The sequence below is a fragment of the Panthera leo genome, chromosome B3 (assembly GCF_018350215.1).
Source record: "Panthera leo isolate Ple1 chromosome B3, P.leo_Ple1_pat1.1, whole genome shotgun sequence".
Classification (NCBI taxonomy): Eukaryota; Metazoa; Chordata; class Mammalia; order Carnivora; family Felidae; genus Panthera; species Panthera leo.
In genome coordinates, this window is record NC_056684.1 from 9,047,488 (window position 1) to 9,074,295 (window position 26,808).

General features: G+C 43.3%; 1 protein-coding gene across 3 annotated transcripts in view; it reads right to left on the reverse strand.

The window, feature by feature from the left end:
- AGBL1 (AGBL carboxypeptidase 1) overlaps nucleotides 1-26,808 on the reverse strand; it is a 774,608-nt gene that overhangs the window by 667,730 nt on the left and 80,070 nt on the right. For all 3 annotated transcript variants that reach the window (XM_042941057.1, XM_042941055.1, XM_042941056.1), the window contains 5 exons: nucleotides 16,768-16,976; nucleotides 8,866-9,031; nucleotides 7,866-7,933; nucleotides 2,297-2,413; nucleotides 382-962 (listed from right to left, as the gene is read on the reverse strand). In XM_042941057.1, the coding sequence (XP_042796991.1) occupies nucleotides 382-962; nucleotides 2,297-2,413; nucleotides 7,866-7,933; nucleotides 8,866-9,031; nucleotides 16,768-16,976 (1,141 nt within the window). The remainder of the gene's footprint in view (nucleotides 1-381; nucleotides 963-2,296; nucleotides 2,414-7,865; nucleotides 7,934-8,865; nucleotides 9,032-16,767; nucleotides 16,977-26,808) is intronic.

Below are 26,808 nucleotides of genomic sequence, written 5' to 3' on the forward strand. Positions count from 1 at the left end.
ATTTAAAAAAATATACCCCAATTAATCCACATTTGTTTTTTTCTGAGAACCTTCCTGGGGACTGATCCCAGTATTTGAAGAAACTGGGTTATCTTTCCCCATCATGGTCTGCAATGGTTATGGGGTAAGGGGTTACATTGGAATCATTGAAGGAATTCTTTTCTGGCAACACATGCCTGCCACTACCCCACGCTTACTTCTGAAATGTCCGGTAGGGAGGCAAGCTTCTGTGTTTGGCAAGAGCTTCCCAAAGGATTTTAACCTGCTCCTGACTGATTCTCACTTTCCTACAGACAGTTGAAATATCTGTACCAAAAACTCTGCCTATAAAAATATTAAAGAAGAGAAAAAATATAGCTTCCAAATCAGCAGCGCCATCACCTTTGGACTCCACATTTGCGTTCCAACATCGACTGGGCAGAGGGTGGTGGACGATGTCCCCAGAGGTCAGGAAATGCCATCGTCTTGAAGTCGGCCACAGATCTGGTTCTTCTTGCTTTGGCCATATAGAGACAGGGGTCATGGAAGGGGACAGGCTTGGGATGTGTCTGCAGAAGCTTATCTATTACTTCAGCAGTTTCTCTAGGCCTAGCAGAATTGGAAAAGGAGGCACTAATCATTGGGCAGGAAATAACATCTATGTCCCAAGCATCCTGTTTGAGGGAAGCTTGAATGTCAGGGGTTTCTTTTCCAGAATAATCTATCCCAAATCCATCGGATTGCATGTTTTGGCATGGGTTCATCCCAGGTCCTTTTCTGGAGGCTGGATGCATGGTGGACCTCCCCATCTTCACCTTGCTCAGAAGGGAAGTCTGGACCATGTCTTCTCTTCCTTGCTTCCAAGAACTTTGGTCCTTATTCAAACCATGCCACTTTGGGGAGGCGACAGTTGGAATGTGGTGATGATTGGCATACTGAGTCTCTTCGAACTTCAAATCATCTCCAGATTGAGACTTGAGTTCCTTCGGGTTTAAAATGGAAAAGAATATGTCAGTGTTACCTTCCTGGTAGAAAATACAATTTGACCCCAATCCTCACTCTCTGAGCACAGAGTTAAGTGTAAATCTTGTGTTGTTGTTGTTGTTGTTGTTGTTGTTGTTGTTTTAGCATAAATCCTATGAATTGGGAAGCTTTTTTCAAGGTCAAACAAGAAAAGGCTAAGCTTCAACAGTCAAATAAATGGTAGAATCATAGAAACTCATGTTTGGAAGGAGCATTGGGTGGGTCTAGCACAATTCTATACATCACACAAATGCCCTTTGCAACACCCCCAAAAAGTCACAGCCTGGTTAAACAAACTCATTAACAGGGTTTACACTACAGCCCAAGGCAGTGCCTCTCATTTGGGGATCATTCTGATTGTTTTTTTTTTAAAAAGTCTTCCTTGGGGCGCGTGGGTGGCGCAGTCGGTTGAGCGTCCGACTTCAGCCAGGTCACGATCTCGCGGTCCGTGAGTTCGAGCCCCGTGTCAGGCTCTGGGCTGATGGCTCGGAGCCTGGAGCCTGTTTCCGATTCTGTGTCTCCCTCTCTCTCTCTGCCCCTCCCCCGTTCATGCTCTGTCTCTCTCTGTCCCAAAAATAAATAAAAAACGTTGAAAAAAAAAAAAAAGTCTTCCTTATACCCAAATGAAATTTCCCTTCCCTGAAATTTCTACCTACTGATGCCCTTCAGCTTTCTGAAGTAAAACAGAATACACAGACTCCCTTCTACATGTGACTTAGCTGGTACCCTTGGGTGGGGCAAATTCATGATATATCAAGGGTCATAAGAAAATAACAGAGATCCAAAGGCAGGTCTAAAATCTTGACGACAGCAATAGTAGTAGGAGCAGCAAGTAGCCACTGTATCATCAGGTGTGAGGTTCTCAATTTCTTTCTACTAACAGAAAACACTGGAATCAGACTAACCACCTTCAGAAAGCCATCTAGTACAACTTACCCTCTTTGTAGGGGAACAACTAAATCACCAAGAACTTTCACTTGTGTTTTTAGAACGTGAGGGCAAGTCAGTTTGCCCTGCCCCAACCCCACGGCGGATCATAGGCAGCTATGTGTACCCCCGCACTTCTTTCATCCTAGGTTCCAGGGGTCAGATTGCAGGAGACTTGCATGCATCCAGCCCAGCTACCTTTTTCACATTTTGCTTGGATTTCTGCTTCTTTCTCAGAAAGACCTCAGAAGCAGATTGCTAATGATGAACAATGCTTTCCATCTGGAGATCTCCTGCTAGGCCTCCCAGGTTCTGCAAAAAACCCATCATGCATCACCGTGGAGCAGACCGACGGCATATGTCCTACCTCGAAGCTGCAGGAGAGCTCAAGACACATTGCCTCGTACTGCATCAGTTCCTCCTTGGGTCGATCAAGACCAGGTTTGGAACTCAGCTTGTTCACATCTGTTTCCAAATCATCATCCTACAAAGGAATATCCAAAAATATATACATGTGAAAGTCAAGACAGCCACCCTGAGAAGCATTGAGACAAGCTACACATGTAATCTTTCAAAATCTTGGGACATGGTTTCCTTGCCTCCAAATTATAGTGCTAGCCTATGAGAAGGAGAATCTAAGATGATGGGTGGTATTTTTTCAATGAAAAGAAAGAAGGTACACAACTTTTCTAAGCATCCATCTCAGGATTTGTCAGCCCTTACCATGAATAACTAATTTATATAAAATGAGATGAACCCTGTAAACAGTAAAGCACAATATAAAAGAATTTTGTATCTCGCCACCACCATCAACATAATTGTAATCACTGTACCTGTCCTTCCATCATCTGTGTCATTCAAAACTGTTTAATTTGCACCTACTATGAGCAGGTACCACTGTAGGTACTGAAGAGTTGGTGATAATGGAACAGACAAAAGTCGATGTTCCCATGGAATCTGCCTTCGAGTGAGAGAACGAAGACAGAAAACAAATGAAGAACGTAACTTCCAACGGTGGTAAATGCCATGCAAAGGGGATCGGTGGGAAGCAGTTTAGACTGGGTGATCAGAGACCGCCTCACTGAGAAGGTGACATTTTAGCTAGAAGAGCCAACTGTACAAAGCCTTGGGGAAGAAATTACCAGCAGAAGGAACAGCTGACATTGCCTTTCAGAAAGAAGGTGGTTGGAGCACAGAGAATAGGAGGAAGATCGCAGGTGTCAACACTGGAGAAAGAGACACTAGGCAGGGCCTTCCAGACCCGGAGAGGGGTTTGTCACCTCCTGCTGCACTTTACCCTGTTGTACATTTACATCTACCCGACCACCACCAGTCTTTCCTTCACTGGGCTGAATAATCCTAGAGCCTTCATTTTTATTTCTAGATCATCATTTCATAATAGTTTAATGGTGATGGTGACTCTCCTCCCAAATCGTCTGTATTTTCCAAAGGCTATAAAATCTTACAGAGAAAGGACACCAGGAATCAACCAGTCCAGTCTCCTCATCTTTCCATGTCTCTCCTGAACCAAGTTTCCCTAATAAGATAGGGAAGAGAAACCTACCCTATGTATTAGGAGAATATTTGGTTAATTAAGGAAAAACCTGGCAGCTCTGAAAGCCTGGATTATTCTTCTTTAAAGCAAATAAATAAACACAATAAATGTTTATATTACTGATCCAGGGTTGGGGGGAGGGAGAGAAAATGCAATATTCTGTCCATCTTCTGGAATTTTCCCCCAAACTTCATTTTTTAATGTTTATTTATTTATTTTGAGAGAGACAGAGTGTGTGTGTGAGCAGGGGAGGGGCAGAGAGAGAGGGAGAGAGAAAGAACCTCAAGCGGGCTCTACACTCACTGTGGAACCCAACATGGGGCTCACTCTCACAACCATGAGATCATGACCTGAGCCAAAATCAAGAATTGGAGTCTTAACAGACTGAGCCACCCAGGTGCCCCTCCTCCAAACTTTAAATTAAAAAAAAAAAAAATAGACCTCATGATGTTGATTTCATGGTATTTTCAGATACAGTGCACACCAGGCCCAAATTCCTCAGCCCGGTAATGAAGATCCCACTATTATTGTCCTTTCCAGCTTTATCTATCAGTTCCTGCTTGCCTGCATCCTCTTCTGTGCAGCCTCAGCCATGCCCCAGGGTGGTATCAGTAGAAATGCAATCTGGTATGTGCTGTTTCGAAGGGGCACACGCACCCCCATGTTTATAGCAGCGCTATCGACAATAGCCAAAGTATGGAAAGAGCCCCCATGTCCATCGACAGATGAATGGGTAAAGAAGATGTGGTATATATATATATATATGTGCGATGGAGTATTACCCAGCAATTAAAAAGAAGGAAATCTTACCATTACAACTACATGGATGGAACTGGAGGGTATTACGCTAAGTGAAATTAGTCAGAGAAAGACAAGTATCATATGACTTTATTCATATGAGGAATTTAAGATACAAAACAGATGAACATAAGGGAAGGGAAGCAAAAATAATATAAAAACAGGGAGTGGGACAAAGCATAAGAGACTCATAAATATGGAGAACAAACTGAGGGTTGCTGGAGGGGTTGTGTATATGGGAGGATGGTCTAAATGGGTAAGGGGCATTAAGGAATTTACTCCTGAAATCATTGTTACACCATATGCTAATTAATTTGGATGTAAATTAAACAAAAAATAAATTTTGAAAAAAGAAATGCAATCTGGTAGACTACTGGGAAGGGTTTCCCCACCAGCGAGTAAGGTTGGTGTGTCTAGAGTGAGGAGTATTGTGTATCCCATACTGCAAGCTAATGCATTCTACATGTGGCTATGTGACCTACTTAGCTTTAGAGCAAGAGTTGGCTAACTATAACCCACTGTCTGTTTTTGTAAATAAAGTTTTATTGTAACACAGTCACACCCATTTTTTAATATATTGTCTATGGTCGGTTTCTCAGTATAACAGCAAAGTTGTAACAGAGACCATATCTGGTCCCCAAAGGTTTGTATCTAGTCTCTGAATCTCCAGCCACTCAGGTGGGTTCTCCTCTCTTCTGTATTTCTTATAAATACAATTTATACTTATTCAGGGATGGGCCTGCTTCTGTGTCTTTACAGCAACCCAGAAAGGCTTTGTCATTTAGAATTCTGGTACCCATCTAATCCAGATAATGCTTTCTGGCCCTTCTTCCTCAGACTGAAACTTTCAGATATTAGTGACTTTCCCCAGCCTTACACTTGAGTTCACCGCCCCTTCCAAGATGGTGATTTGAACTCTGGTAGGGACAATCTCCAAGTTCACTAGACTATGTACTCTTTGAAGATAAAAATCAATGTCTTGTTTGCTTTTGTATCATATTACCATCCCTAGGAACCAGCCTGCTGCCTCACACATGGATCATATCCAAGGGAAAAAAAAAAAACTAAAAAGGAAGGAAAGACAGAGCAAAGGAGAGGAGAGCTTGAATTCAGTCTGTTTATCCTCTTCTTCAGTGTTTGTCCAAATCTAACAGTTGTATTTGTGAAGGAAAACAACAACAACGACAAAACATGACCAACATCTGGTCTCTACTTGTTTCTCTTATGCTGACTTTGAAAGTTTTCAAAGAACAGCACCCAACTTTCCATTCTCAAGACACTTTAAGACAAAATTTCCTTTTAATCATCCTTTATAAATATCTGATCCCAATTTTATTTTCAAATGAAAAGGCCATCAGTTAAAGGACTGGGTTGGATCTATGACCAGAAACAAATACTCCTGGCTTCTTGCCCACATTCCTTGCAGCAAATGCTCCTGAGTTCACCAGGGAAAATCACTTTGCTGGAGCACTAGTTCCTTTACTCTGGCAACACCCCAGAATCAAGCCCTGATTCTGAGGTGCCCCATTTCTCTACAACTCATGCTCACACACTGACTTCTCATCTTCTTGGCTCAAAGACTTTTGATAAATAGTTTCCAGGCCCTCACCCATTTGTCTTGAGCTTCTCTCCCAGATGGATGTGTTTATTTGTTTTGGTTTCATTCCACCCAACCCACTATCACCTGCAGTGTGGGGGAAAAGAGACTATCTGAATGCTCTCTGTCCCATGCTGTATGAAGTTAGGCACTGGCATACAGCTGGTCTTTCCACATCAGATACAAGAGGCGATTGACACTCGGCATCAGACATTCAGTCATCAAAGGGCAAGTAAGAGGGTAGGAGAAAGTGGCATTGATGAATGATCACTGCAGCACAGTATTATTCAAATAATACAGTGAGCACTCAATAGGCCACTACTGCCAAGCCACAGCAAAGATTCAATTTACTACTGATGACTTCAGAAATGATTCCATTTATCAACAAAACCCTGAGAACACTGGAAGGTCAATAGCAGTCTTAACCTAGAGACTGAGAGGGCAGACAGATAGTCCCTCTGAGTCGGCTGCTACCATCTTATGATAGAGAACTCAAAAGTCTCTTTTTCTCTAGATAGGTAGGCAAGAGGGTAAGGAAGAAAAAAGAAAGGGAGGGAAGGAAAAGAGGAGATGGATGGATGGATAGATGGATGGTTGGATGGATGGTAGATAGATAAATAAATAGGTGGTAGATTTTTTAAATTCAGGTTTCACCTCCACAAACATTATAAAAAGTAACATTTACTTCTCATTCTTATTTTACAGATGACAAAATTAAGGAACTATAATTTGAAGGGGTTTGTCAAGTCCATGTCTGCCAAAAGAAATAGAAACAGAATTATAACTCATAGATAAGTTATCATTATTCTAGAGTGATATTGTCCCCTAAAGGACACTTGGCAATTCCTAGTGACATTCTTGGCTCATGACTTGGGGAGGAGGGGGAAACCGAGGGTAAGTGCTACTGGCATCTAGTGGGTAGAAGCCAGGACACTACGAAACATCCTACTATGTAAGATAATCCCCCACAGCAAAGAATTATCCTGTCAAAAGGACAAGAGTGCTAAAGCATAGACACACTTTTCTAGAAATGCAGTCAGGAAGCTATGTCCCATTGCCTGTTTCTTGTCAATAGATGTTTTACTGGAACACAGCCATGCCCTGCCATTTACATATTTTCTATAGTTGGTTTTGTGCTATAACAGCAAAGTTGAGTAGTTGTGATAGAGGCTGCATATCCACAAAGCCTAAACCAATTACAGCCTGATCTTTTACAGAAAGTTTGCTAACCTCTGCTGTATATCATGGGTCTTTTGGGGATAAAGACCAAAGGGCACCACCCCCCTGCTAGCCAAGGTGTACATTATGCAACTCAAGTGAGCACTTCACATAGACTCCAAGGTAAATGAAAGTGTACAACACAGTGGTCCTCAGCAGAGTGGGTACCTACGAAGAAGACTTGTGGCAATAGGGGAGATCTACCAGAAGAAGTTTCCTAGGAAAATCTTCCATGGTCTAGTTCCCTGAATGTCACTCACATGAATTACATATACGAACCCGAAGCACTAAGGGTCTATCTAAAGCTCATCCGGACGGAATATTACCGCCTTGTTAATGGACAGCCTCTGACTTTACAATGAGATTTTGTATGGGACCCACTGGGATGAAAATCAACAAGCACAGCCATCATTTACTGAGCAATCACTGTAGCCAGGCACTGGAGTGGAAGTACAGAAGTGAGTCCTTAAAATGTATACTGGTCTCGGGGCATCTGGGTGGCTCAGTCAGTTAAGCGTCTGACTCTCGGTTTGGCTCAGGTCATGATCTCACAGTTTCTTGGGCTCAGGCCCCACATTGGGCTCTGTGCTCTGTGCATGTTTCTCTCTGTCCCTCCGTCCTTCCCTCCCCCACTCACACTTGTCTCTCTCAAAATAAATAAATACACCTAAAAAATTTTACACTGCTCTCAGCTGGACATAGAGAGTGATACCTCCCTCGGAAGATGTGAACATGGAGATCACTAAAAGTGAGGGCTGGTGCACCTACTTGGTCTTTCACCTCTTCAGAATCTGAATCTTTATCCACTTCTTCATCAGCGTCATCTTCAAAATCCTCTGGGTGGAGAAAAGGAGATCAAACAGATGAGGCTTCCCTTATGCCTTGGATTTGGATTCCCACCACACAGTGGCTAGTACTCCCTTTGTCATAAACAAGGGGCTCATTATGAAGAGCACAATATCCCAACACACTCTAATACTTTTTAGTACATGCAACTTGTATACACACAGACACATGGAGCACTATAGCATGAAGTCTAAATTGCCCCACATTGAATGCAAAATGACTGCAGAATAAAATGACATCCAAATACCATTCTGGTGTTCCCTGCCCCCCCACACACACAGTTTACACGAAGTTATGCAAACAGCATTGCCAACGTTTACAGATCACATATAGGCAAAATTTGCTATAACTGAGCACCTTCACTGACTCCCTAATTTTGATAAGAAGGTACTTATTTACAACAAAAGGCCACAGAAAGCATCCAGCGCTGTTGTAGCAAGATGATGCCAATGGAAAATCTGTTCCATGAAAGGAGGGCAGTGACAGTGGAATCTTCACGGAGATTGAATAATCACACATTCAGACATTTAATGGACTAGCTATTTTGTAAATAGCACAAGTTTTATTCCAAGTTCATCCTTAAGGCAAATGCATTCCAGAACCAGTCAGTACAGTCAAGAGACTCAATTGTGGAATTGTGAATATGTATGTTTTTTTTTAAATTAGCTGAAATGACTGTACAGGCACTCAATAGCCACCAGGCAAAGTGGCAACAGTTCATAATTAGGAACAAAATAAGTGACTTTAGTATTTTTTCATTCTGTATATGAAAAGCTTGCTTTTTTATACATTTCTTTAATTAGATTATGGACATTTACAGTTGGGTTCTAAAAGAACTGATCCTACTTTCATCCACATCCCTCTGAAATATTTCCAACATGCCAAACACATCAGAAAGCTCATCATTACCCACTGACATTACCTTCAGTTAGAACACACAGAGGTTCGGAAGGGATGCTCCCAGGGACTGGGAAGGCGTAGGCACTGGTGGCTGTGACCAAGGGAAGTGGGCTCTTTGGGTAGCACTGTCTCAGGATCTGAACTACGACGGAGACGACGGGTTCCAAACTTCTGTCATCCAGGCAGTTCTGAACGAAGAGGAGACTGTATCAGACGCCGACACCTTATACAGGGTTCCCTTATCCTGTCAGTATTTTGGGCAGTGAATGACACATGGCCCCAATGGACAGTAAACATCCTTACTGTAGAATGCCTGACTTGAACATTCAAATGTAGCATTTTGTCTAATGTAGAATCGGCTTTGGTCTAGGGTATAATCTGCATTTTTATTTCTTTTTCACAGCTCATATGTTACTGGAAGGAATTTAGTCCAAAAATAGACTTAAAAAGTCTTTCAAGGGATGCTGTGTCTAAGGGAAGCATTGTCCAGGGTAGCCAGGGGGAGAGGAGATGAGCATCTTCTCAACCATCTGAGTGTCATTGTGAATTATTGGCTAAATTAGAGAATGAGTAGCCAAATTGATGGAAGTCTTACTTTTCTCCTTCAGTTTTTATCTGAATAGAAAACTATAAAGGAAAAGCTAAAATATGAAATCAGAAAAAAAAAGGCTAAGTGAATCCCAAGTACCTAAATTAAATAACATGCCTGTTCTCAGAGCCCACAGTGTTGATCTCTTGGTACCTACCCAAAGCAAAGGAAAATTGGGTTTGCAGATGGAACATTTTGATGCTGATGGAACATGACAAGACCCTTCTTTTCAGACACTTTGAAAAATGCAAAAACAAGTTTACTAAATTGAGAGAGAGTGTTGGGAGTAGTTCGGGAACTCTTTGGCAAAAACATGCCATTTTCTTGAGGCTCTTGGTAAATGCTTTGTCTACTGACTTAGTACGGAAAGTTGACAAGTGTGAGCCTCCAATTTGATATTCCTAAGGGGTTCCAAGTAAGGTCTAGAGCCAATAAGTCATAGCAGTAGCCATGGAGGATGCTGAGCACCTGCCACAGAGCAGGGTGACTGTCTGTGATGATGTCATGCGGTGGTATCCCCGGGCCCACATTACAGGTAGCTCCATATATATATGTTTTTATGCCATGAGTTCAAACTGTCCCAATGATTCCCTAATATAAAAATGTAAGCCAACTTTCAAAACAGGAATGTTGTAACATGATCAAGAATGCTATTTCCCCTTCCACATGCTCAAATGATACCCATCAGTTGTCCTGAAAACACTCTCCATGGGAAATAAAATACTTGAGGCCATTTCATCCCTGGAACTGGCCAAAGGGCTTGGTGAAAAGTATTAGTATCAGAAAAAGAGAGAACTGAGCATGGAAGAGGAAGAGAGGGGAGGTAGAGGACCCATCATGGATGATGTTCTGAGCTTAGTTTTCAGTAGGTACAGAGCAAAGGACAAGCCAAGGAACTCAGTCAAAACCACCAGCATTTTGGAAAGTGGTTATGTCTGTGATTGTCGTTAGTATTGTTATTGATGAATGTGATAACATGTTTTACTTTGCATAGGATGGTGCAGGTGAAAAGTGAGAAAAAGGATGGAGGCAGGTTCACCTGTCCTAACAGGTTGGGCCATGAATTTGGGGGAGAGGAGATTAAAATCAACAGAAACCAAGGCATTGGGGTTATAGTGAATCACTACCTAAATTAGGTGGATGGTAAGTGCTTTAGTAGACACAGTTTTCAGGAAAATGTTTATGAATTTTAAAATAATCCATGGTTCCAAAGTAACAGAAATGCCTAGATCCATCTGCCAATGTTTCCCTACTGTTAAGGGAAGGGTACTGTGACAGGGCCAGGACTAAGGTAAAGTGAGGGAGGCACCCAGGATGCAAAATGTAAGGAGGCACTCCCTCAGGCTCCTGCAGCTGCAGGGCACTTATGCTGTGTATCAGAGATGACAAGAGCCCAAGAAATAGGATCCCTGGAAACAAATGGCTTAGAATTGGGGCAAAGGTGAACATTTTTGGCTCACTTTTCCCATCACTTCCAATAATACACCTGCTACCTGGAAAAGATGATGAAATATGACAGTGCCTTACATATTCAATTCACAGTTAACATCTCTGAATTAGCATTGGAATAATAAATACACTGCTTCTGGCTAAAATTAACAACTCAGGAAACAACAGATGCTGGCGAGGATGTGGAGAAATGGGCATCCCTTCTTGCACTGTTGGTGGGAATGCAAACTGGTGCAGCCACTCTGGAAAACAGTGTGGAGGTTCCACAAAAAAATTAAAAATAGAACTACCCTACGACCTCAGCAATAGCACTACTAGGAATTTATCCAAAGGATACAGGAGTGCTGATTCATAGGGGCACATGTACCCCAATGTTTATAGCAGTGCTTTCAACAATAGCCAAATTATGGAAAGAGCCTAAATGGCCATCTTTATCTGATGAATGGATAAAGAAGATGTGGTTAATATACACAATGGAATACTACTTGGCAATGAGAAAGAATGAAATCCTGCCATTTGAAACAACATGGATGAAACTGGAGGGTATTAGGCTAAGTAAATAAGTCAGTCAGAGAAAGACAGATACCATATGTTTTCACTCATGTGTGGAACTTGAGGAAATTTACAGAAGACCATGGGGGAAGGGAAGGGGAAAAAATAGTTACAAACAGAGAGGGAGGGGGGCAAACCATAAGAGACTCTTAAATACAGAGAACAAACTGAGGGTTGATGCAGGGGGTAGAGGAGAGGAGAAAATGGGTGGTGGGCATTGAGGAGGGCACTTGTTGAGACGAGCACTGGGTGTTGTATGTAAGCAAGGAACCACAGGAATCTACCCCTAATACCAAGAGCACACTGTAAACACTGCATGTTAGCCAATTTGACAATAAATTATATTAAATAAATACATACATACATACATACACACACTGCTTCTGTGACACACAGGCAAGAGACAGAACTCCTCCTCATCCACGGTTTTGCTTTTCCCAGATCTCATTTACCCACAGTCAACCATAGCCTGGAAGCAGATGACGCTCCTCCGAGGTATCACCAGAAGGCCGATAGCCTAACGCTACATCCCAATGCCTCCCTTCATCTCCTCATGTGGGCATTGTATCACCTCACGTCATCACAAGAAGAATAAGATATTTTGAGAGAGAGACCACATTCACATAATTTTTATAACAGTATATTGCTATAAGTGATCTATTCAATCATTGTTGTTAATCTCTTGATGTGCCTAATTTACAAATTAAACTTCATCATAGGCACGAATGTTCAGGAAAAAACAGCGAATGCATGGTCAGTGCTACCAGTGGTTTTGGGCATCTGCTGGGGGTCTTGGAATGTACCCCCCAGGATAAGGGGGGACTACTGTATAGCATACAGCTCAGACCCTGGAGCAAAAGCACCCCAAAAATTCAAATCTTGGGCTGATGATCACTAATCGCATCACCGGGGCAAGTTACTACGCCTCTGTGAGCTACAGCTTCGTCTATACAGCAGAGATCATAACAGAGCCTCTCTCATAAGGACGTGTGTGAATTTGAGTTAAAATAGGCAAAGTGCCTGCCCAATACTAAGCACTCAGTAAGTGCTGGCTAGCAGGATGTTAGCAGGCATCATTACACTCTTAAAATCTCATAAGAATCTGAAAGAAGATCCCAGTGCAGAGCCCTAGTGATAACCCTCACCATAAGAAAATGAGACACTTTAGTGGAAAAGTCCAGGAGTCCCAGGTCTAATTTCCAGCTCTCCTTTTACCAGCCAAAGCCATCAGCATCTCTGCCCGAGCTCCCATGGTCTAACCCCCGCCTTGCCCTCCCACCACTCCCTCCTTCCTCCTGTGCCCTCAGATACTCTCCTGTCCAAACAGCAGCCAGAATGGTCCTTTAAGATCATAAATCAGTTTAATGGGTATAGAGTTTCAGTTTTGCAAGATGAAAAGAGTTCTAGAGATTGGTTATACAACAGTGTGGATGCACTTAACAGTACTGAACGATACACTTTAAAATGCCCAGCATGGTCGACTTGATGTTGTACAAATTTTATAATTAAAATTTAAAAAAAAAAAAGCATAAATTATATCAGGTCACGCCCCTGCTTCAAACCTGATGGAAATAAAATCTGAATTTCTTTTCATGGTCTAGAAAGTTCTTCCCTCCTCTTTTCCTCCCCTTCCTCCTCCCCCTTTCCCTCCCTCCCTCCCTCCTCCTTCATATCTCTCTTGTCTTTCACAATTATTGGCATACCATCATCATCATCATCATTATAATTTGCAAATAACCACTGAAATGATACACTAGATCCAAGGTTCCCTTGTTGGCAATCCGGTGACTCCAATACCTTCTCTGGCAGATGGGGGAGAAGACTGACAGGCAGCTCAAACCAGCACAGCTACGATGGCATCTATGCTCACAACACCCAGCCCAGGTGCTGGAGGCTCCACAGGCTAGGGCAGCCTCGAATACAGTGCAAGTTCAGCCTCTGCTCACATCCTGCATCCATTCCCAGCAAAAAATGGAGGCTGGAGGGTTGGTGTGAATTTGTTTCCTGAACAGTTGAGGTCTTCACTGACCTGCTGAGAGACTACTTTAAAACCCTCCTTGCAGAAACAGACTTTTTACAGAGAACACACGGCTGGTACCTGAGGGGAGGTGGGTAGAGATATGGGGGAAACAGGTGATGGGGATTAAGGAGTGCACTTGTGATGAGCACCGGGTGATGCACGGAGGTGTTGAATCACTATACTGTACACCTGAAACTAATATTACACTCGATGTTAACCAACTGGAATTCAAATAAATACTTGTAAAAAAGATGAAAGGAAAAAAACTAAAATGAGGTTATTATGGTGGGCCCTAGTCCTGTATGACTGGTGTCCTTATAAAAAGGGACATTTGGACACAGACAAGCACATAGGGAGAATGTCTTGTGAAGACAGAGGCAGAGATGAGGTGACGCTTCTACAAGCCAAGGGTCACCAGGACTGCTGTGACCAACAGAATCTAGGAGAGCACCTGGGGCAGGTTCCCCTTTCATGGCCCCGGAAGGAACCACCCTGGCGCCATCTTGATTTTGGACTTCTGGCCTCCAGGGCTGGGAGAAAGTCAATCTCTGCTATTTGAGCTGCTCAGTTTGTGGTGCTTTGTTATAGCAGCCCCCAGGAGACTCCTACAGGGAGGTTCCCGCACCACTCTTGGGTGTGACAATTCCCCAGAATGACTCTAAAAACTCATTAAAAGCTGTTGTAGTTGCACTCATGATTTACAGGGACTCACATTACAGACGAAGATCAGCCAAAGAGAGAGGCCCACAGGGCAGAGGGCAGCTGTCTCAGTCTGCTCAGGCGGATCCAGCAGGACACCACAGACCGAGTGGCTGATGAACAAACACATTTCTTTCTCACAGTTCTGGGGGCTGGAAGTCCAGGTTGAAGGCACCATCAGGTTCCCTGTCTGGTGAGAACCTGCTTCCTGGTTCACAGATGGCCATATTCTCACTGTGTCCTTACATGGAGCAGGGACCAGGGAGCTCTCTGGGGCTCCTCTTATAGTGCTCATTCTGCTCATAGGGACTGCACCCTCATCACCTCTTCCCCTCCCAAAGGCCCTGCCTTCCCAAACCATTACTCTGGGGAGTAGGGTTTCAGCATATGGATTTGAGGGAACACAGGCATTAGTCTATCACACCAGAGAAACACCAAACATGACATAGATAGATAGATAGATAGATAGATAGATAGAAAATAGATACATAGATACATACATAGATGATAGATAGATAGGAAATATATAGATACATAGATAGATGATAGATAGATAGATAGATAGATAGATAGATAGATAGGAAATAGATACATAGATACATAGATGATAGATAGATAGATAGATAGATAGATAGGAAATAGATACATAGATACATAGATACATAGATGATAGATAGATAGATAGGAGATAGATAGATGGATAGATGGATATATTTTATATACATCCTGCTTCTAGCCTCACAGACCCTTTAATGCTTGTACTTCCCTTTCTACTATCTCCACCCTCTTCCTCTAACAGACATGTAATTCAGGGATCACTGTTTTCTTCCTTTTTTGCCCTTTTAATTCTTCTTAACACAGAGCACAGAAGCAGCCAATAAGGCAGAGGGCAGAGGAACCGGCTGGAGCACACGAATTGCTGGTGTGAGAGAGCTTCTGGGCATCAGCAGTGGAGGGGGGTGTTTCACTAGAGATTTGGGCGACACAGCTTACAAAGTATGGCGAAGCTTAGAAACATTCAAAGCACCGCTTCATCCAGAGAAACGGAATGTTCGATGCAGCTATTTCATGACTGAGAGGCTCTGAAATCTGGAATGATGGCAAGAACCCACAGGTGATAGCTGACAGAAAATTAGATATTGGTTTGCAGCCCAACATTATGTGATTGTTCAGAGTCGGATGTGGGGGGAGACGCTATTATTTGTTTTTAATAGGAAAAGTCTACAGATGCCGTTTTTGGAAAACAGTACTGTCGTCGACTGCCTCATTGCCTCATGTACACAGGTAGAGAAAAAGTGAAGGGTGTCCAGAGGGGAGCAATGAGACTGAGGAAAGGGCTGTAGAGACAAGTTAACGTGAAGACAGCAGGGAGCATGGTGCCTGTGGAGCACGGCTGCCGTGGCCCCAGGTGAAGGGGAGTGAGCAGACGATGGATATTTGGAAGGCGTCCACATCCTCGATAGAGAGGGTGTACATAGCTCATACTATGGTGTTTAAATTAGTCCTAATCAAGTGCAATTAAGGAATCTGTTGTTAGGGTTGAAATCCCGGAAACCTTAAACCACATATTCCACTGGGGTGCGGACAAGTAACGGCCCTTGCAGGTGCTCAGTCTGGCCCAGGATGCTTTTCCTCTTGAACTTGGCCTGACAGCCTTTTTCAGTAATTCAGGTCTCAGCTTAGGTGTCACCTGCTCAGAGAAGAACTTGACCTCTCTCACAGAACACGTTCTCCCTCCACCTATGGGCGTCACTGCGGACAGCCTGACTTTAATGATGTCGCAGAGCAATATGAAATTCTCTTCCTCGTTGAATTCTTTGCTTCCTTAGTATCTGACTCTCCCGCTAGAATGTTTACTCCACCAGATCAGGGGTCTTGCCTGTCATATTCATGTCCATATTCCACTACTCTAATTATTCCAATCACTGCTCACATTTCTAGAGCAGCCAAGTCATGGCAAGCACTCCATTAAACGGAAGACATTTCCACATTAATATACTTAGGCTGTGCAATAACCTAGATTTTGTTATTTCCATCTTTTTGGAAAAGAAGAAACTTGAGACCCAGAAAGGTTGGGTGACTCCTCCAAGGTTTCACAGCTGTAAGTGCCTGGGCTGGGACCTGAACCCAGGTACTAGCTTTATAGTGAATACTGTGAACCACTGCACCACACAGTGTGTAGCCAATAAACATGTATTTTTTTAATTTATTTTTATTTATTTTTAATTTTTTAATGTTTATTTATTTTTGAGAGAGAGAGACAGAGCATGAGCTGGGGAGGGGCAGAGAGAGGGAGACACAGAATCCGAAGCAGGCTCCAGGCTCTGAGCCGTCAGCACAGAGCCCAAAGCAGGGCTTGAACCCATGAACCATGAGATCATGACCTAAGCTGAAGTCAGTCACTTAACCAACTGGGCCACCCAGGCGCCCTGCCAATAAACATGTATTGAATGAATGAATCGATCAGCACAAGAGTGAACAAATGCATGAGGTTTTGAATCCAGAACCTCTGCCCATAGCAGACAGTAAGAAACGTACTGAGGTTCTCACAGCTCTGTTCAGCAGGAACCATCCAGATATCATCCAACTGCAGAGGTGTTCCCAGGGTTAATTACCTGTGTGGTGCTGAAGAGGATCTCCATGCCCTGAGCTGCCAGGAAGGCCTCCCTGCCAGACCGGAGGTTGGCAATGTGCTTGAGGCAGAGCAGAAGCGTCCGGCGGATCAGCACATAGGTATTGGCTGTGTCATGGCCGTGCCAGTCCTGATGCAGCCTGAGCAAGCTGGTGACGTAGCCTCTGTTCACAGCCCTGCGGCTGTTAGACTCTGAAACCAATGGGAAAGGTGATGTCAATGACAGATTCTCCTGGCTGCACCTGCCTGAGGATGCCCCGATGTACCTCCCGCAAGATTCTTATTATAAAGGGACTAATAATAACTTTCCACTGTAGAAAACTGGCAGATGTCACCTTCATTGAGGGATCAACATGGACATCACCATGTGTGTTGTGCTGAGAAAAACACAGCATCATTTCTATGGTGTTTCTGCCCAAAATGTATAGCCTGAATTTAACCATGAGGAAAAACAGCAAACCCAAAATGAGGGGCATGCTACTAGTGATCTGATCTATACTCTTCAAAAATGTCAAGGTCATGAAAGGAAAAAAAAAAAAAGGAAGGGAAAAGACAAAGAAAAGAGAAATAAAGAGAGAAACAGGAAGGAAGGAAGGAAGGAAGGAAGGAAGGAAGGAAGGAAGGAAGGAAAGAAGGAAGGAAGGAAGGAAGGAAGGAAGGAAGGAAGGAAGGAAGGAAGGAAGGAAGGAAGGAAGGAATTCGGCTAAAGTATTTATATAATATGTAGGTACAATGTAGAATTATAATTTAGATCCTAGGCTAGCAATATTTTTTTTTCTTTTGCTCCAAAAGGCATTAGAGATGCATTTGGTAAAATTTGAATAAGGTCTATAAATTAGAAGTATTGTATCGATGTACATTAGATTTCGGTAAACTGTGGCTATGTAAAAGAAAATCCTGTGCTTAGGAAATTCACAATAGGAATATGTGAAAGTCTGTAACTTATTCTTAAAAAGTTCAGAAAAAAACTGTAATAGTTAGGGGGGTGGGATGAATGAGGGAGAGACAGAGACATTTCCACCAGATTTCCATTCTTCTTTTCCTAAATCTCAGTGGACTTAGGGTATTGTCATTGGGTTGAGCAAATTATAAGATTTAGTCTTGGAAGAAGACCCTGAATGAGACATGATATCTGAAAGGCTATCATGTGTAACAGCTATATTGTGTTTTTCCTAAAGAGCACAGAAGCCAGCTTATAGATAATCAAGGTCTGGCTCAGTCCAAGAAAGGAATTCCTCATAGTCAAGACTATTCAACAAGAGAATGGACTCTATGTGGAAATGGACATCCGGGCACTAACAATGTTAAGACAGGGGTGGGAAGCCCACTCAGCAGGATGTGGTATGGGGTTTTCTTACATCTGATGGGGAACATAATAGAGTGCTTTTCTGGTTCCCTTCACGTCTACACAATTTCTCTTTGTTGACTGAACGATCCTGGTGGAGGCCTCCCATGAGACACACCCTAGAGGGTAAGTGCACAAAGTCCTAATTTTCCCAAGAGATACTTTAAATTCTCCTTGAAGAAACACAGAGGAAAAGGAGTCCAAGAATCCTGTCTCAACACTTAACATATGCCCCTTTCCAGCTGAACCTCCTTGGGCTACTGGCTTGGTGGACAAATGTGTCCCAGCCCACATATACCCCAGAGACATCTGGTCATCTCTGTTTGTGTGGACAAGGTGCATTGGGAGGCTATCACCGGCCGACTCTCAGCACAAATGCCCAAATCTTGCAGCCCTGCTCTCATTACCACATTTCTCCATTACCCCCACCGTTCAAGCTGGCTTATGAGACAATATAGGCTTCTGGCCGAGGGTGTGTGAGACAGATCCCCTGAGCCGTAATTGGAGAAGCAAATTTCAGCTCAAAGTCAGATTTTTTTCCCTAAGACCATGTAAGTACACATAAGTGAAAAAATAACACAAAAACTCAGGGCTTTATTCCAGAGGGGTTTTCTCATAATATTAAAGAAATTCTTTTGTTGTTGCTTTCTGTGAGTTTGTCAAATTCTAAGTTGTCAGGCTTCACTGAGCCCCACTGAGATTTTTGAGCCATTTGTACAGTTGGGATCATTGTTGTTTGTTTGTTTGTTTGTTTAATTTTTTTGTTTTTTCACTTTTACAACATTTCATTCAGCCATGACCCTGAACTGAGGGTGATGAGCTTTGTTTGCCAGGTGATGTGTTTGCAGAAGGTTTAAATTGCTGTCATTACCTCCTTTAATGAATTATTCTTTTGCATCAACCGTATTTCTCTCCTTGGCTGGTTGCAGCCACAAAGCACCAGAGTTCTTTACTGCCTGAATGAGGTTCCAGCCTATCCAATATCTGACGTTTAAAAGAAAATCGAGGATTAAGTAGGAGGTATTAAAGTATCACCCGCTGGAAAGATGCCAGAATAGCAAACACAGTGGACAGAGGCCCCGTGGGCACAGAGAGGTTAAGGTCTTCTGTCTTTTATCTATTTTAAGGGTATGAGACTAATAATGTGTTATCTTAATGACCTTCATCCCCTACTCTTTGGAGGGGTAGGGGGCAGGGATAATGGGGAAAAAATCTTTAATTGTCTCAGAGAAAAATCCCTTATCAAATCCTAATGATTTTATTCATGATTTCCCGTTAATCCTCAACAAGCTGCCGTGTTTACTAACATCGAAAATGGCTACACCTCCTTCCCCGCTGACCCCACCTCAGTCAATCTTTCTCTAAGAATGGCTTGCAGAGTTTTGCAAAAGTCAATATGCCTCAAAAACCCTCAGCAAACTGAGGAAGAGCAAATGTGGAGAAGAGCTAAGACTGAAATGAGGGTCACCGAGATCAGTGATATGCAGGAGTTCTAGAAGATCTGAGAGGGAAACAGTGCTTCTCTAGGGGCCAAATAGCCATGAGAAAATGTTTTGGGTGAATTCAGGGTTCAGGGCAGGAGAAGGCTCCAGGTCCCCCGACCCTCTTCAAAACAGATCAGCTGCACTTAAGTCTGTTTATATAAAGGACTTTCTACTAAGATTTCCTTGGGGAAAAAAAATTCCTGCTCAATTTTTTTAAGATTTCTCAAGTAGATTGGTTTATCCTAAACTTCTAGGAGTTTGGGGGTAGGTTGGACAGAGAGGAGATTTGAGTTTAATATCTCACTCCTCACTCCCACCCCATCTCAAAGGCACTCTCAGTGCCCTGTCTCCATCCTGTTGAATGTCTTCTCTGGCCAGTTTTCTTTTGGCAAATCCATGAACTCAACCTTGACCTTCCCTCTAATTCACCCTCTTATATTCTACTACTTCTGCCTCTCCAGATTATATTATCCTCCAGAATGAAGTCTGTGTAGCTAATTATGTCTGAAATGTTACCTAGCAATATTCTTATTTTTACCCCACGTATTTCTTCATTGAGGTTCAGATGTTTTTTTTTCTTCTTTTGGCTCAGACCCCATCGATGCAGATTTTTACACTCAGGTAAAAAGAAAAAAAAATAAATAACTGGAAGGGAATGTGCCAAGATATCACTAGTACTTACAGAGGAGGAAAAGACTGAGGATTCTATTTGCTTTAGACTTTTTAGATTCAATTTAGGCTTTTCTGTAGTTCTTATTCCCCACATACTCTACAATGCATTTTACTAATCAGGAGCAGTAAAAAATATTACCTTTTTGACAGGAGGTCCTTAGACTATTGGTCATGCCATGTTGTAAATGCCTGTGGGCAGGGTGAACGGCCCCTAGGTTACTATAGCAACCAACTCCCTTTTTTACTCTTACCCCATCCCCTTCAAAAGTGAATTACCTGCCTACTCCCTGAAGTCATTTGAAACCCTGATCATCTCTATAGAGATGTTTATCCTTATAAAGAGGAAAGTCTAGATGCCTTCAAGACTCAAAGATTGACTGTCTCATGGGGAACAGTCAGCCCCATGCCAGGCTGGTGGAGAAATGCTCTGTGACCCAGATTATTATACCTGCAAGCAGTCCACGCCTCTGCCACTGTTCCTTGGCAGAACCAAAGAAAATTTTCATCTCTGCTCTTCACTTCCCATATCTGGGAATTTCATCAGCCCTTTTAGGGTCAAGTGATGACTTAAAGCAGAGGCCGCGTGGGAACCTGCGGCAGAGCGACAAACCAAACAACACAATAGCCGCGCTCTCAGATGAGACGGACACATTACTGCAGACCTCTAAACTCTGCCATCCCTTAGTCACCCACCCTTCATGGCCTCGATGGGCCTGCTTTGCAGGCAGAGCTTCCAGGTGTCTGCTTTCTTTTGGGACTCCTTGTACCTGGCCAGGAACTCCACCACTCTCCAGCTGTGTGGACTTGAACCTGTCAGTTCACTGTTGTATCACTAAGTCTTTATCTGAATGACAAAACTAATAATATCCCTTCCTGGGGAGTTGTTGAGAAAATTACATGAGATAATACATACAAAGTTGATAGCTCCATGCCTGACGCATACTAAGCACCCAATACCTCTTACCCATTATGACTGTCATTATCAACATGATAAGCAAAATCTACTTATGGCTCCAACTTCCCCTCTATTACTATGGACAACAAAGTGCCAAATGCTCGGGATATGAACATATTCTTTTCGACAGCTTCATTCAAGAACAGGAGCTCCAGGGTCACATAGCTGTTGATTTGAATGTTGGCTCTACCAGTTACCAGCTCTGAAACCTCAGTTCAGTTGCTTAGTCACTCTCAACTATATTTCCATCATCCGCAAAGAGTAAAGCAAGATAAAAAAAGATTAATTACAACATCAGCCCTACAAGCTCATTAGAGGGAATAAATGCTTAGCATAGCACCCGGCACAAAGCTTGTGCTCGATAAACGAGAATTCCCTTCCCCATAAGGATGACATCAAACTTCACATACCTTTTACCGGTGATAATTCCCCAAGGAAAAGTTTCTAAATAAGTAAACGTATAGTCAAGTGTCTTCAGTCTCTGTGTAACATAGTTGACTTCTCACCCCAAAATATCCACCAGTTTTACGTCGCTGCCCATCTATCCTTAGACATCCTGATAGAGACACACTGAGGGTCACACCCCAATTTATCCCAGGTGTCCTTACAGAAAAGTCCATAATGCAGACCTTTATTGTTGCCCTCTCTGGCAAAATTTACCTCAGTTGGGTCCCATTACACCAAAGCTTTTTATAGAGGACTGGCTAATGTTCTAAGATCCTCTTGACTGATAATGCTTAACTGGCTAACAGCCCATCCCTGCCTTTGATAAGGCACATAGGAGTAAGAATAAATACAAGGATTCCAGGCTCCCATCATTCTTGAGAACAGAAATTATCTTCAGCCACACAGCGTACTATGACATTACCATCCCAAGAACTTCTTGCCCAGGGTGATTAAATAGCTTTATCCTCTGTTTTAGGAATTTCATGAAAATCCATTCATATGAACTATTGACAATTCAGCTAGTCCTTTTTGGGATAGTGGCCCCTTCTCAGAGCTGAAGACCACTGAACTGTACATACCAAATGTCCATTTACTCTTCAAAGTTTGCTTCCAAACCCTCTCTGTGCTATGTCCCCCAACTCTGAGCAACTACATCACAAACATTGCCTGATCCCAACCAGGACCCCACACTGAAAGACCCACTTTGGGTGTGCCTGGGTGGCTCAGTTGGTTAAGCGTCTGACTTCAGCTCAGGTCATGGTCTCATGGTTTGTGAGTTCAAGCCCCGCATTGGGCTCTGTGCTGACAGCTTGGAGCCTGGAGCTTGCTTCAGATTCTGTGTCTCCCTCTTTCTCGGCCCCTCCCCCCATCTCAAAAAATAAAACATTAAAAAAAATTTTTTTTAAAGAAAGACCCACTTTGCACACAGTACTCTCATTCTATAATAACCACCCGAGAACTCCTCCTTGAGGGACATTATTAAAACTCAAGGTAATGGTGACCTTAACTATGGGAAACAATATGCTTGGCTTTGTAACACATTACTTTTGTGGTCTTTACAGGGAGTCAATTTAGAAGATATTTCTGGACAAAGCAGGCTTTTACTAAGACTTATAAATCATATTATATGAACAACGAGCTGCCTACTCTGCCATTATAACACCATTTACAATTACGGAGTATTTATTTACTGAATGTTTCCTATGTTCTCAGTACTGGGTTAATCATTTTACATGATTATCTCATTTATCTCATGGAAATGCTTTGAGATAAGCATTATCTTCCTCCTTTTACAAATGAAGGCACAGGGGCTGGGAGAAGTCAGACAACTCACTGAAGCCCTTAGAGCTCACAAAAGCCCTATCCATGATTCCAGTGGGACTCCCCATCTGCCACCAAAGATGAAATCCCACACTGTTACTCCCAAAGCAATGATAGTTTACACTTTTTTGCACCCAAAAAAAAGCCCTTTAGCTGTTGCCAGAGTAACCAACTTCTTGAGGAAGATTCCTGAAAAACTACTGGAGATAAAGCCAGTGAACACCTGAAGCCTGGGGTGCTTGAGGGGAGTGGCTTGCAGCCAATTTTACCTTGGCTCAGCCCTTCCACGCACCCAACTTCTCTGTTCCCTCCCAGGCCCCTAAGTTGTGAGGAGAGTTTATTTTTAATAGGAAACTTGACAAGATTTAAAGGTCCCAGGACACCTGTGGCTCTTCAGGTCACTGGAGGAGGTGTTTGGGAGTCTCCCTGACTCTCAGCCAGTGATTCCATGAGGCCAGTCCAGAAGCCAGGCTCTGATGGGAGTGCTGTGCTGTGGAGCAGGAGGGAACAGGCCAGCTCTCATGGGCTCCTCCCCCTGGTGGCTGCAGCAGGTCTCGCTCACAAAGAAGGAGCAGAAGTACGTGTACTGAGACAGGGCTAATCTTAATGTCATTGATGGTGGAAATTCTACATGACTATCATTAGCCCAAATAAGAATGATGCTATTGAATTAGCTTGCAGGGATCCTTTTTTTCCCCTTTTTTAGAATAGATGCATTTCAGGAAACTTGACTATAAAGTAAATTTTGATTTCAACTGAAGGTGTTTTCCCACTGACCGCCTTTAAAAAATGAAAGATGCTTTTCCTAAGCCCCAGAAATCACAGCTGAGAGGCATTAGAGAATATCCTTCACAGCAGTTTTCAATCTAGACTCTTGCATTGCTTTTATTTTTTAGTCGCCAATTCTAATACCTCTCCGTAGATATGTTCCCAAACCCTAGGAATTTCTCCACTCTCAGGAAAGCCTCGGAATCCACATCTTCCTTTTCTGCTAGCCCTTGGTGAGAACCATGTCTAAGGAAGGGCGTTAGGCTGGGATGCTAAAAGAGAAGGTGGTACCATCATGGACATACTCCAGACAGCACACCACACACCTGCGGTTCAGGGCTCGCCATTCCCCACGATGGATCAATCTCATCTTGTACTTTATCAATTCTAAGGAATGTATTTTTTCACACTGGCATTTCCAAAATTAAGGTGCTTCTAACCGATGATAGTGTTTCCATTATAACTGGCAGTGTTTTTTCACTCAGTGGTACGTAAAAAGTTGTACATCTTATAGTCCATGACATCTTAGGTTTGAGGAAATATGATTCACTTTTCAATATTGTTAGTTTGAAAATTCTCTAAAAGGACTTCATTCCCAGCAAGAGGTTATCACTTGAGAGGTTTTCTCTGCATATGCAAATATGCAGAGGCATTTGGTCCTGAAAGCCAGATCCTGCTGTAGTGAGGTACTCAGTAAACTGTCAACTGAAATTATGCTCATATTCCCCACATCCAAGGCACCACCATTACTTCATTCAACAAACACTTACTTAGCAAGTACTATGCACCAGCATATGCCAGGCACTGTTCTAAGCACTGGGGTACTACAGTAGGAGATGGGCTAGACCATGGCTTTTTTCCCATGGGGGAGCTGGAGAGACACACCTCTAAATAGGCACACACACAAAGGGGAAAAAAATAATTTCAGATAGTGACAAGTACTACAGGGCAAAATAAAGAACAATGGTAGAGGGGTCCCTGGGTGGCTCAGTTGGTTAAACATCCAACTCTTGATTTCGGCTCAGGTCACAACCTCATAGTTTGTGAGTTCAAGCCCCATGTTGGTCTCCACACTGACCAGTCAGAGCCTACTTGGGATTCTCTCTCCCTCTTCCTCTGCCCCTACCCCATGCATGCACTCTCTCTCTCTCAAAATAAATAAACATTTTTTTTAATTTTTAAATGTTTTTTTATTTATTTTTGAGAGAGAGAGAGAGAGAGAGAGAGAGAGATGGAGCAAGAACAGCAGAGAGGCAGAGAGAGAGAGAGACACACAGAATCTGAAGCAGACTCATCACAGAGCCTGATGTGGGGCTCGAACTCATGAACCGTGATCATGACCTGAGCCAAAGTCAGATGCTTAACCGACTGAGCCACCCAGGTGCCCCAATAAATAAACTTTAAAAAAAAATAGTAATGGTAGAGTGACTAAAGGCGCAACTACTCTAGATTGGGTGGTCAAGGAAAAGACCCTTCAAGGAGACGGTATTAGTGCTGAGATCTGAATGATAAGAAGGAATCAGGAAGGAGAGATCTGGTGGCAGAAAATTCCAGAAATCTTGAGAGGAAAGCAAATGGAGAAGCCCAAACTTGGTGTACAGATAACAAAAAGTCTGCAGCCAAAGCGGGTAGAAAAAGTGAGACAAGAGTAGGAGATTATTGAAAAGGAGCGTAGGGATCAGAATGAGTGACCTCTGCCATTTTGACATCCATCATGGCAGGTTGTGTAAAAGTGGAGGGATATGTCACGCTGAGATTTTCTCACTCTCCTTTTTGTTATTTGTTTTCGTAATCTCTGCAAGAAAGCACTTAAGAATGATCATCTTTGCCTGGACCTCAATTTTTCCAGGTGCTTTCCTACCCATCCCAACTTTTATTTTGAGTCTAGACTTCGGTAGGGAAAGAAACACTTGCCAAGACCCAAGACAAGCCACTGTCCCATCTGAGTCCCTGCAGAAAACCTTCCTGGTTTCACTGTCTTTCCATCGTCAACTCATCAGAAGATGATACTTGAAGAGGAGAGCCAGGATTTACACCAGAAAGAAGAAAGCTGAGACCTTCCCCGTTGCTTTTCTCTGTCAATTGCTAAGTGAGATACCAGTCTGTCGGTGGCGTTGCCTGCTTCTGGCCAGGGACAGAGGAACAGTGATATCAGCGGGAAACACACCCGCAAAGTGAGGCAACATCCCATGCCAATCTGTACATGCTGCAGTATGCCTCCGGGCCTGGAGGGGGCGCTGCAGGAAGGCGGGAGCGTGTGCCTCCGCGCTGCTGGCTAAGACTGCCCTCTGGCCTTAGGGCGTTCAACAGCACAGCGGTAAGGAAGCACGGGACCCTAGCCTTGTGCTCCCTGGTTCCAGCTTGAGTCCTGTCACCCCTGATGCATCTGGTCCTCTCTCCTATCACCCAGACTGTACTCACAGTAGACTCTTATGGGGGCCCTCTGCCTCCAGCTCTCCTCCATGGCCCAACACATCTTACTAAAGCACAACTCTCAGTCTGTCATCCCCTAATCAATAATAGATAGATAGATAGATAGATAGATAGATAGATAGATAGATAGATAGATAATGTGATGGCTGCAATGAAAGCTGGGAGTCTGGGGATGCCAGGTGGGGTCTGGTGTTCCCTGGGTCATACTGTATGGGTGGCAGTGCTTGCTTTGCTGTGTGCCCCTGGGATTGGGGCAGGGGCTCAGGGAGAGGCTGAGCGGGGTCTCCAACCGCCCCTGCCACCACAGCAGCCTCACCATCATCCGTGTGCATGCAGTGGTCCTGGGAAGCATTTCATTTAGGCAAACTCTTATTTCTTAGGAAAAAAAAAAAAGATATGAAATTCTCTGGAAGTGAAATGAACGTATGGATTTTAATGCCAATATGTCAGGTTCCTATTACACAATCTTGGGCAAGTCAGTCAACCCCTTTGAGCCCCGATGTTTTCTCTACAGAACAGTTTCTCAGCCTTGCACGATTGCCTTTTGGGGCTGGATATTCTCATTTCCTGGGGAGCAGGAGTGGGGACTGCAGGATGTTG